The sequence below is a fragment of the Lactuca serriola genome, chromosome 9, assembly GCF_051521515.1.
Source record: "Lactuca serriola cultivar US96UC23 chromosome 9, Lser_US96UC23_V15, whole genome shotgun sequence".
NCBI classification, from domain to species: Eukaryota; Viridiplantae; Streptophyta; class Magnoliopsida; order Asterales; family Asteraceae; genus Lactuca; species Lactuca serriola.
The window spans coordinates 203638043-203651267 of NC_136416.1; the positions used below are offsets into that span (position 1 = coordinate 203638043).

Genomic DNA, 13225 nt, shown 5'->3' on the forward strand with positions numbered 1-13225 from the left:
GCTTTGGTTGGCTGGCAGCGTAGAAGTGTTGTAAGACTATGGGGTGGCCCGTAGCATTCATCGGTCCCCATTCGTTAGAGCGAATGTAGCAGGTGTATGATTTAGTGGCAGAGTGGATTGAGCGGTTATTGGTGAAGTTTCTTCGAAAGTCGCTGGGAGCAACTAGGAGTTGAGTTGGGGCTAGCGACCGGTGGGGGCCGGTAATCCAGATATTGGTAGATTGGTAGGGACTAGGGTGGTCTCTGTTCATCCGGAAGGCAGATAAGGAATAGCAGAAATTTCCAGTCAGTAGCAGTGCTGGTAAGCAGTCTATGGTGAAATTCAGATAGTTGGTCGTGGGGTGCTCAACACCAATTATAGTAGAAAGAATGCCCAATGGATACTGGCGATAATGACCCGTACTGGAAGTAGCGGGGGTAATGGATTTGGTGAACATAGGATCTTCACAGTGGCAGGGGAGATAGTTGTTTTGGGGCATCGCCTTGGGAAGGTAAGGGAATCGCGTGAGGAAAGAAGGGGTGAATCCCTATGGGTTCATTTGCAGTACTCGGAGAGTACCAGAAGGTTGTCGGCTGAGTAAGGGGTGTTTCCAGAATGATCAGGGTCAGAGTTGACCCGAAATGATTATCCGCAAGGATTTATGTTAGTCGGAATGACCGAGCGGGAGGCCAGCGAAGGTAGGAAGCTGGTGCTGGATTAATTGGTGAGTTATTGGAGGCAGATCGCAGGCGGTGGGCCATAGCAAACTTCGAGGACGAAGTTTAGTTTAAGTGGGGGAGAGTTGTAACACCCAAAGTTTTGAAGGCCAAGAAAGGAAAGAAAACCCTAATTTTTAGGGGGCAACTCGGCGAGTCCAAGGAAGAACTCGGCGAGTCCGAGCGGGATCCGGGTCGAGGAGTAAGTGACCGACTCGGCGAGTCGGCTAAGGTGACTCGGCGAGTCTGGTCTGTGCATGGAAAACCCTAAATTCGGGACTTGGAGCCTATATAAACGTCTTAATCTTCTTCCTAGGGTTCCTTACTGCCTCTTCAGCCCTGGATACCAAACCCTAGCCGTCATATCCTTTGATTGAGCCATTTGTTGCCTTGGAAGGTGCATTAAAGCTTGGAGAAGAAAGAAGGAACTTGGAGGAGCAAGAAGGGACTATAGATCTGGAGTTTGTGGAGCCTTTCTGAGATATTGAAGGTAATAAGTCGTCCCTCTCTCCTTTAGATCTTCCATGGTTGTGAGATTTGGGGCTTTTAAGCCATGGTTTGACACCCATTTGAGTTAGAAGCCGGATCTGGAGTTGCTACTTCAGATCCAAGTGTGTTATGGACTAGAGAAGCATAAAGTATCAGGCCTTGAGTCAATGTTGAAGCCCCTTGGCCTTAAAACCTAGTTTATGGTGTATTTTGCTTAGATCTCCTTCTCTACACGTAAAGTTTGCAACTTTACATGAGGAATAGGCTTGGGAAGGATAGATCTATAGATTTGAGTCCCTGCATGACTCAAAAGTCCTCTGCATGTATGAAGGACCGGATGGACTCGGCGAGTCCTTTGAGTGGACTCGGCGAGTATCTTGAAGATGAGGAGGAACTCGACGAGTGGGATGAACAGCTCGTCGAGTCGGATGAAGTTGAGCAGGAACTCGGCGAGTCTGATGAAGATTGTCTTGGAATCGGCGAGTCAAGTCGCGAAACCCCCAAACCCTTCGAGTTGAGACTCGAATCAATGAGTCGAATGGAGACTCGGTGAGTTGGACAGGTCAGGACTTGGTAATTGGTAGACTCGGCGAGTCGAGTCGCTAAGAGAAGGACTCTGAACATATGAACTCGGCGAGTCAATAGGGTGACTCGGCGAGTAGGGTTGACCTGGAAGGTTGACTTTGACTAGGACTTTGACTTTGACCAGAGTTGACTTGGTTGTCTTTCGGGGGTCAGTTAGACTCAGTGTTGCTTTGACATTGGTAGCTCGGGGAGCGAGTGGAGCAGGAGTTCAGAGAGTTGTCGGTCAGCAGCCAGAGGTTATCAGTAGAGTTCAGCAGTGCGAGGTGAGTCTCCTCACTGTTTGTATGGGTCTAAGGCACCAATGCCGACCCATTTAGAATATGCATGAAAGACCAGGGGTGGCTCCTGGCACACAGTATGTTATTATGTATGGTAGGAAGACCCGGGGGTTAGCCCTAGGCAATATGCATGAAAGACCAGGGGGCGACTCCTGACACACAGTATGTTATTATGTATGGAAGGAAGACCCGGGGGTTAGCCCTAGGCAATATGCATGAAAGACCAGGGGGCGGCTCCTGGCACACTGTATGTTATTAAGGATGATAGGAAGACCCGGGGGTTAGCCCTAGGCAATATGTATGAAAGACCAGGAGGTGGCTCCTGGCGCATTGTATGCTATTATATATGAAAGACCAGGAGGTGGCTTCTAGCACACTGTATGTTGTTTAGCTAAGTAGAGTAGTATGTACAGTTGTCTTTGTGATACTTGCATAAAAGACCAGGGGGTGGCCCTTGGCACATGTTTGTAAGACCAGGGGGTGGCCCTTGGCACTTGTCTGTAAGACCCAGGGAGCGGCCCAGGCTTGACCAGGAAGACCACGCGCGGCCCGTGGCATAATGGCAAGACTATGTTTGGCACATAGCACCTTACTTGATTATGGATAAGTCGGTTCTTGGCTATGAATGGTTTGTATGGTATGTGGTATTTGGGGAACTCACTAAGCTTCGTGCTTACTTTTTCAGTTTTGGTTTTAGGTACTTCCGGGAGCGGATAATGGAGCTCGGGATGATCGCATGGCACACACCATAGATTAGTCAGCCTGGGAATGTTTTACTCTGATAATGAACATGTGTTTTGAAAACTAATACTCTGTTTATGTTCTGAAATGATGATTTTACTTTAAGTAATATTTTATTAAAAGAAATTTTTAGTCTTGAATTTTGGGACGTTACAAACCGACTTCTCAAAAGTCAAACAAGTCAACTCTGGACAAAGTCCAAGTCCTGGTCAAAGTCAACCTTCCAGGTTAAACCTACTCACCGAGTCTACCTACTGACTCGCCGAGTTCATATGCTCAAAGTCCTTCCATTCGCGACTCGAATCACCGAGTCAATCTATGACTCGCCGAGTCTACCAATTTCCGAGTCCTGACCTGACCAACTCACCGAGTCTCCACTCGACTCACTGATTTGAGTCTCAACTCGAAGGGTTGGGGTTTCGCGACATGAATCTCCGAGTCCAAGAACAGACTCACCGAGTCCAAGGAAACTTTCAACAGACTCGCCGAGTTCCTGCCCAACTTCATCCGACTTGCCGAGTCTACCCATGTGACTCGCCGAGTCACTCCAACTCTTAATCCATGCAGTGGCTTTTCGAGCCAAACAAGGGCTCCAACACATAGATCCATACTTCCAAGGCCTATTCCTCACGTAAAGTGGCAAACTTTACGTGTAGATATGGAGATCTAGGCTCAAAACACTCCAAACTAGGGTTTATGACAACCATGCTTCACCAACATACCAAGAGCTGATACTTTATGGGATTCTAGACCAAAACAAGCATGGACCTGAGGTAGCAACCTCAGATCTGAACTTCTAGCTCGAAATGGTTACTATCATGCCAAGAATGCCCAAAACTCACACATAGATCTAGGTGCAAAGGAGTCCAAGAACTAGTTTATTACCTCCAGATGCTCAGAAATGTCTTCCCAATCCCGGATCTAAAGCCCCCTTCTTGCACCTCCAAGATCCTTTTTTCTTCTCCAAGCTTTAATGCACTCTTCAAGGCAATAATTAGCTCAAAAATGGATATGGCGACTAGGGTTTAGTGTTTTGGGTTAGAGAGGCAGTAAAGGAACCATAAGGAAGAGAATGAGGCGCTTAAATAGGCTCCAAGTCCCGGATTTAGGGTTTTCCTCGTTCAGACCAGACTCGCCGAGTCTCCTTGGCCGACTCGCTGAGTCGGTCACTTACTCCTTGACTCGGATCCCGCTCGAACTCGCCGAGTTCCTCCTTGGACTCGACGAGTCGTCCCTTAAACTTAGGGTTTCCTTTCCTTTCTTGGCCTTCCTGAATTTGGGTGTTAGATCAACATTCTTTATATGTACGGAATCTTTGCCACATATACTATAACTTTAGTTAACATTATTTATCCAAAACAATCTTTTATCAAAAAGTCATTTTTTAACGCTTATTATATATTAATTGACTAGCCTGAATTTGCAGGTGTAACAATTATCTCCCCTTTAGGATGATTATGTCTCAAAATCATCAACAAAACATGGATTTTATAATGACTCTACACGCTATCTTTCCATTCTATTGAGTTTGTAACTCGTAGACTTCTTGACTGTTGACAGTGCTCAATCTTGCACATACTCTTCCTTTTAAAAAAAATCTTCATTGGAGACTCATGCTCCATTTAGAATAGAATTAAACTAAGATAAGGTATTTACTTTGACTACTATATAAGACCAACAGATCATGCTCTAATGACTTTCCATCGTATGACGCAGTGGCTAGACTCAGGCATCTTTGAGTCGGACTCTAGTATAGAAGATACCTTCTTTCATGTTATGATGTAATATAATATGTAACATCTCAAAATTCAAGACCAAAAAATTTATTTTTAATATACTAATTATGAAACCATTTGTCTAAAAACCACCATATTACAAAATCGAAGTATCAATAGTCAAAACATGTCATGATAAAACAACATCAAAGTGTAAATCACAAAGATATCATGTGCGGAAATCCTCGCTGCAATCATGTCGGCTCCTTTCCCTTCGAAGAGGAAGTACATGAAACCAAAACTGAAAACTGTAAGCACAAAGCTTAGTGAGTTCCCCCATCATACCACATAATCACATACTGTCAGACATATCTGAGTGCTCGGCCTACCCTGCTAGGCATAGTTGGGTGCCCGACCTACCCTGTCAAGCATATCCGGGTGCTCAACCTACCCTACCAGGCATATCTGGGTTCCTGACCTACCCTCCGGTTTATCTCAACTGGCTATGGGAACTATTTAACCCCTACGACTACCATATCATACATAGCATAAACATATTGCCATGCATATCTGGGTGCCAGACCTTCCTTCATGTTTAACTCAACCGGCTACGGGGTCTAACGTACCCCTCCTACCACTATCATATAATATCATATCATATTATCACATAAAGCATAACAGATAGTGACATATTAGACAATTATCACAAAGACAATCGTCTCAACTATAATCAACTACTAGTGGGCTGGCATTGGAACCTTCACCCCACTTCTACTGGAAGGTAACTCCCCTCGAATGTCGTGAAGTAGCTGAATTGTCCTCGACTCTGAAATCAACTCTAATCAAACTCCTACACATAAAATATCTCCTTTAATTACCCTTTCATACTCATAACTAGGGATGGCAAAAATCCCCATACCCAATGGGGAACCCGAAACCCGCACCCGTTTTGACTGGGGAATCCCCAGGTTGACCGGGGATGGGGACAGGGATGGGGAATACCCGAATAAAAAAAGTGGGGATGGGGATACCCTTAATCCCCGACCCTGGACCCGTCCCCGACATATATTAATATATAAAAATAATACATAACATATATATTTAGTATAGTTTATAATGCATAAAATTTGAGCTAAGTAACCTAACTCATTAGTAATTACTTGGTTGAAATTATACTTTTTGCTTTTTCTTTTTATCTAATTTAAACTCATGTATATATATATATATATATATATATATATATATATATATATATATATATATATATATATATATATATTTTCTCTTTGGTTGATCTATTTTACCTTAAATATCAATCTGATAATTTTTTTACTTGATTTTTGATGTATGTATTTAAATTTGGTAGAAAATTTATTTATATTTTTTCTGCAATTTATGGGTACTTATATATTTTATAAAATCTTTAAACTTATGCTGGTAAAATTGAAATATAGAGTTTTTTCTTACGTAAAAGTTTGCATGTTAAAAGAGAAAAAAAATCTCCGTTCCCCCGTTGGGGATCCCCAGTCCCCGTTGGGGGTGGGGATGGGGGTTTATTTATATTCCCCGATGGGGATGGGGATGGGGATGGGGATTGGAATGAGGATTCGGGGATGGGGATTGGGGTCCCCTGTGTTCCCCGCCCCCGTTGCCATCTCTACTCATAACCCCTTAAGGGTCAACTTTGGTCAAAGTCAAAGTCAACACCCTGGTCAAAGTCAACATTCTGGGTTGACTCAACTCGTCGAGTTGGTCCATCAAATCGTCGAATTCCATGAATCATAAATCCTGAAATCACGATCCAACTCGTCGAGTTCTTTCTCAACTCATCGAGTTCCTCCTATCCACAGAATCGGGACTTCTCCAGTCAACTCGTCGAGTTTTTCCCTTTACAGAATTGGGACACTTCGACCAAACTCGTCGAGTTCCTCTATGGACTCGATGAGTTCTTCAGTCTGTTAAGCCATCTTAATAGATTAAGCTCCTATCCTTCAAATCTAAGCTCCATACTTCATCTACATACTGCAAATGTCCTTTTAAGGGTAAAGTTTCCAACTTTACCCGCTAATAGCCTTCCTTAATGGGTTTAGCTCAAAACCCAACTCTTTAAGACTTAGATCTTGATCCAAAATCCATTTATACTTCAAGTTAACACATACAAACTGAGATCTAGACCCTAAACACCACATGAACATGTAAAGTTTCTGACTTTCTCTCCATGCATGGCCTTTTGGAGCTTAAAATGCCAAAATGACATCCTAAAGCTTGCATGGGCTTCAATGGTCATAAAGTTTGCACATTTATGCCATGAAATCCCTTCAAGGTCCTAGATCTGGAAGCATACTCACTTGGGACGTCCATTTCCCAAGGATCAAGACATTTGGACCAAAAACCCAATAAAAGTGAAGATGAAGAGATTTAAGTAATCATTAAGCAAGTTTGAGACTTGCTTACCAGAAAATACTGCAAATGGAGTGAAGTTTCTAGATCTACTCTCTTCCTCTTGTGTAACATCCCAAATTTCAAGATCAAAAATTTCATTTTTAATTTAAAGATTTATAAAACAGATTACTGAAAATGTCGTAATCCCCTTCCTCTTGTTTAATAAAAATAGGTCTATGATCCAAAATCGTTTTCTCTAAGGCCGTAACTGCAAGATTAGGAATCGAATCAATCAACTATTCTGGTACTAGAAATCAATTTAACTTACTAAGCCACTACAAGAAAAACACGATTTTGCTACGGAAGGAATCTGTTGCGAAAAGCTGAAATTCCGTTGCAAAAGATGATTTGCTATGCAATTTGCAACAACCCATTTATGTCCCTAAAAACGTCGTAGCGAGGGTTTGCAACGGAAACGATAATTTCGTCACAAATGTCACAACGGAATGAAATCCGTGGTAGGTGGTATTTCGTCGTGTACTTCGTAGTAGGATTCCATCACACAATTTGTGGTAGTTATTCCATCACAAATTCTGTGGTGGTGATTCCTTAGCAAATTCTATGGTGATGAATCCCTAGCAAATTCTGTGGTGGTCATTCCCTAGTAAATTCCATGGTGGTGATTACGTAGCAAATTTCGTCGTGCTGAATCCCTAGCAAATTTTGTGGTCATGAAACCCTAGCAATTTTTGTGGTGTATATTATATATCAGATTCCATTTGGACCGATGGATAATTGATTTATAAATTATATCCAAATTATTTTTTAGTAATATATGAAAAACAAAAATAAAAATATTATATCATAAAATAATACAATAATTATTTATTACATGGAAAAAGGAAAGTTGCTAATCTAAAATAAATACTCTACAATAAACATATATCAACACTTTATGACCAAATAGTGTTGTTGTTTTGTAAAGACATTAATAAGATCCATTGTCGTTTGAGGTTGTTTTTCAAGATGTTCGACCCTTGCTTTGTTTTCTTCTTGTTGGGCATTCATCATTTCTTTAAGCTCTTCGTTTTGCTCTTTTTGTTTAGCAACAAGCTCCATCATTTCTTCTATTTCATCATTTTTTTTCCGAAATGTAAGATACATCCGTTTTACCGTTCATATTGGGAACCGCCTTTGCAAAAGATCCTAATCCATAAAGTCTTTTTTTTGTCATGACCACCAACAACATCATAAAATAGTTTGTCCTCCTCAATTTCAGCACCTTCAGCTTCCAACTCTTCCCGTTTTTCTGTATAGGCCACCTACAAAATAAAAATAATATAAGTTAAAAGATATCAAATTTATGAATGATATTATGAACTAGCTACAATATAAAAGTTTAACATTGAAATGAATATTACATGAATTTGTCTATCTTTTTCGTTTGTGAAAGTGACTCCATTATGATTCGTCATGTGTGTATACAGGAACAATTCACTATGGGGTGGATCACGTCCTAATTTACTCTTCTGCATAAATACCATATAAAATGTCAAATATACAGATAAACATATATAAACATGGATATGATGTACCATTAAAAAAAATTACCAAATCAAAAGTTATCTTCAAATAACTTGCGGATCCAACATTTTGTGTAAGTTTTTCTACTCCATCAGCCACACTGTTACGCCTATTATTCTTATTCTACTCAGATTTTAGCTTGTATTCATCTGTATTCCATTTTAATTGCCAGGAGTTCCAGACTTTCCGTGGAATATGAGATGGTTTAAATCCATGTTTGTTTCTTTTTGGGCTCCACATGTTGAAGAGATATTGACCATAACTTTGTGCCGATTTCCTTGCCCAATCTTGCCTCAACATCGAGTCTATTGTTTCATCCCAACAACATTTTTTCTACACATTAACAATATAAACATAAGTTTAAGTGTAAATGTTTACCAAACAACAATTTATCACATATAGTTAATTACATGAAACTCCTCCCAATATAATTCGCACATTTCTTTGGTTACTTTTCCCCAAGCGTACCTTTGTGGATCTACTCTTTGTAAAAAGGACCGACTAATAAAGTGTGCACAAGGGCCTGGTGGTATGAGCCTGCAAGTAATCATGTGATGGTTTAAGTTTTGAATTGATATGTACGTGTAAACGAAAAGGTTATACATAGAAAAAGTTGTAAGACATGATTGGTAACTCATGTTTTTTTCCAAACATGAACAATTAAACGTCCGTCTGGTCCACAATCTTCGGAGGAATTGTTTTCACTTTGTACATTTTCCACTACAGATCCATTCATGGTTGGTTGTATTGGTGATGGGGTAGATTCGGGCATAAGTGTTGTTGATGGGGTATATTATGGGTAGTTGTTGGGATAGATGTAGATATGGTAGTTCCTTTACTTAAGGAGGATATGGTAGTTATTGTAGTTGTAGATGCAGGTTTGGAGGTTGTGGTAGTAGATATAGGTGTTGATGATGTGGTAGTGGTTGTTGGTGTTGAGGATGGTTTAGATGATGTAGGTGCTAAAGTTTTAGTTATTGATGTAAGTGTTGAGGATTGTATTGTTCCAGTTTCTGAAGTTTTAGATGTATTTTCTAAGGATGGTGTGGATGTTGTAAGTGATGTCTAGGAAGTGTTAGGCATGGTTGATGTTAATGATTTAGGTTTAGGGGTTTTGTTGGTAGGTGTTATAGGTGCATTGGATATGGTTTTTAGTATTGGGAAGTCGATCTCTTCATCTTGTAATTGTCTGCTTATGAATTTTGCAGTTGAAGTCATGTTGCATTTCAAAACCTATGGTGCAATGAATTTAGTTGGCTTCACACCGAATGCTCCTTTTGCTTTCAAGTTCGACATCTTTCTTGCTTAAAAATAAACAAAAAATGTAGTCAATACCAATGTATTAAAGATGATAAACTGCTGATGAGAAGAGAGAATAAACAAACAATAAAAATAAATTATATATAAAGGCATTACTACGCATGCTAACTATTGAATACAATTAAAACCAATTTAATTGTAATTTTAAATGATAATATACATGAAGATGATCAGAGAACAAGAAACGATCATCACGACAACAGTAAATTAAATAAAAATAAATTTTAGATGAGTGACAACCTATATCGCCAAAGTCACTGCACAAACGTATAATGAACAAAGATTTCGATCAATTGGCTCCTGGAGATGATGATTATAGAAAATGTAAACCCTATTTCTAATCAGTAAACTTACCCTAATATGCAACCTAAATGTGTGTAGTTTGGAGGGAAAGGAATTGCTAAATATTTTGAAGCTCCGCTAATGAAAAATTCGAACTGTGCTAATTAGCGCTAAATATTTAGTAATTCAAATTTATTAAATTAGTTCCAGATTGATACATAGGGTATATACATATAACATCAAGAAAGAACATAGACTAATGAGGTGTTCATAGCATAATTTTAATTTAAAATTATAAACGAGGATTAAACATTAATAAACTATACATCTTTATGTTGTTATGTTTAAACCAAAATTTATATATAAAAGACGTACGGGTCATGTAAATATATATGGTAGTTGCTTATGGTGTCATGGTATCACCCATGGATGACATATGGGTCATTTGTCAACATGGTAGTTGCTTATGGTGTATATGGATGACATATGGGTCATTGGTCAACATGGTAGTTGCTTATGGTGTCATGGAAGACATATGGGTCATTGGTCAACATATGGTAGTTGCGTATGGTGTACATAGATGATATATGGGTCATTGGTCAACATGGTGGTTGTTTATGGTGTCATGGTATCACCCATGGATGACATATGGGTCATTGGTCAACATATAGTAGTTACTTATGGTGTACATGGATGACATATGGGTCATTGGTCAACATGGTAGTTGCTTATGTGTCATTGTTGTGATGGTAAAATGTGGTAAATGCAAGATTAAAAAGGCATATATCATTTGTGCCGATTGTGTATTAAAATAAAATTTGATTTTTCTTTTAATTATGATTTTTGACAAAACCACCCTTACTAATTAAATATGAGTCATTTTATGTATGAGGACAATTTGGTCATTTTGTAATGGAACATCATCTAGGCGCCATAATGTTTTCCGACGAAACACGTTGTTTCAGTTCTTCAGTCTTATTTCAGTCACTTGCAAACAACCCCAATTTCAAAATTCCGACAGTCAAAAAACCCTAAAATCATTTCGCATGATCGTTATCAGTGAAGGTTTATTATTATGGAAGTCAGTACTTCTTCGAAGATGCAATCAAGAAATCAAAGGAAATCGCTAACAGACATACTATTGGAAGTGATGGAGAAAATAACGGTCGACTTGGGAAAAATTTCAGCAATCGAGGCTTTCAGGATGAAGAGTGTGTAAGTTTTGTCTTCGATCATTCTATTTCAGAAGTGTTTTGAGGTGTCTTTACATTTTGGAGAGAATATTGTGTTTCGTTTTCAGTTGCAGATTCTTCAACGAGGCAGGAAAAACGGATGAAGTATATAAACATATGGAGTTAGATGGATTTCAATTTCGTGGTTGGTCTGACCAGAAACATGCAGTTGTCAACAAATGCATAGAGATGAGAAACCCAAATATTATGTTTAGGAATGGAATTGTACGTTGTTATATATATATATATACATAGTATTAATTAATTTGTTTCTTGTTTTGCATTACTTTAACTAGAAATTATGTGTTTAATGTTTTTTCAGATGAAGTTATTTTTCTTAGAAGCTGATCATGAAGGGAAAACTATGCTTGAAGAAGCATCTGCATTGGGACATTTGGATTCAACATTTGTCCTGGGAATGATGCCGATGGCTAAAGGGAGACATAGGAAGCATGAAGCTTTGGACATGTTGAACAATGCTTACCGCTGAGCAAAAGGTAAGTGGAATCTTAGAGCAACTTGTTCTAAGGTTCATCTCCACTTAAATAGGGAGGGGAAGAAACATGTACACTTGCATGGCTTCCATAGAACTCGTGCAATGCATAAGTCTGTGATTAGTTTGTCAGACGCTTGTGTGAATGGATACAAATGGGTGTTTAGGTGTGAAATTTGTTTGTGGGATGCTTGTTTCGTTAGGTTTTCTAGGGAGTTTGGTATAATTTTTGAGTAGTTTGTTGATATGTACTTTCATATTATGACAATTAATGTTATGTACATTCATTTGGTTTAATATACGAATATATAGTAATTTACTTGATAAGTAATTACTTGATGTTGTTACTTGATTAGTAAATATGTTGTGTTATTAATAAGGGACTAAAAGAGTAAAATTTTGGAATTATGTTTGAATAATGTGTTTGGACTTTCAATATTAGTGTTTATATTGTATTGTGATTATAGTTGTATGCAACAAATGTTTGTTCTTTCGTAGTATTAAATACATATAAAATACAATAAAACAAACAAAATATATTACCAATTCAAAAACATATCTTTCAAACCATTTCTTACCAATTTGGTTTAATATTAATACATGAATACATACTTGTAATTTGATTAAATGCTAATATGTATTAATTTATAATTTGGTTTAATATCAATACATAAATGTATTTTATTTTGGATTTGGTAATTTGGTTTAATATCAACTAGTGGAGAATCCATGCTTTGCATGGGGTAAATTTGTAAAGGCATAAACATAGGGACTAAAAGTGGCAACAAAGAAAAACTATTGTGGCTAAATCAAAGTAAAAAAAAAAGTTAGTATAAACATAGAGACTAAAAGTGATAACAAAAGAAAACTTTTGTGACTAAAATCTAAAGTAAAAAAGTTTACTGTTAAAATCTTGTTCCACTTTTAATATATATATATATATATATATATATATATATATATATATATATATATATATATATATATATAACCCGTGGGAACCACAGTTATAAAATTAATCAAACTTTTATAGTAAAAAAACTCAAAATTATTAATAAGTTATTTTAAATAAATTATTAATTTAAGAGATATTTTTATTAGTTATGTGAAATTATAATCTTTGATTCAAATAAATATATAAAATTAATTTTTAATAGATATTAGATATTTTTTATTTGTGAATTAATGAAAACAATAATTTAAAATTTAAAATTTAAAATTTAAAATAGAATCACATTAATGAGGAGGTCTAATAAATTTAACATGGAAAACTAATAGATTGACAAGTGGCAACACATTAATTAAAATGCCTAATATGGTGACACATGGCAAAAGAGCTACTCTTTTATTAGTATAGATATTAATACATGAATATATACTAGTAATTTAGTGAAATGTTAATATAAATGTATTACATTATGGGTTATGA

General features: G+C 37.7%; 1 protein-coding gene across 1 annotated transcript; it reads left to right on the forward strand.

The window, feature by feature from the left end:
- Positions 1-11146: 11146 nt before the first annotated feature.
- Positions 11147-11793, forward strand: LOC145076477 (putative F-box protein At1g67623). The gene is made up of 3 exons (XM_079022341.1): positions 11147-11286; positions 11372-11528; positions 11626-11793. The coding sequence occupies exons 1-3, from the start codon at positions 11147-11149 to the stop codon at positions 11791-11793; spliced, it is 465 nt and encodes a 154-aa protein (XP_078878467.1).
- The last annotated feature ends 1432 nt before the right edge of the window (positions 11794-13225 follow it).

Coding starts and splice junctions, on each gene's coding strand:
- LOC145076477 (XM_079022341.1), top strand. CDS start 11,147: ATGGAAGTCAGTACTTCTTCGAAGATGCAATCAAGAAATCAAAGGAAA. Junction 11,287..11,371: donor GCTTTCAGGATGAAGAGTGT/GTAAGTTTTGTC, acceptor TTTCGTTTTCAG/TTGCAGATTCTTCAACGAGG. Junction 11,529..11,625: donor TTATGTTTAGGAATGGAATT/GTACGTTGTTAT, acceptor ATGTTTTTTCAG/ATGAAGTTATTTTTCTTAGA.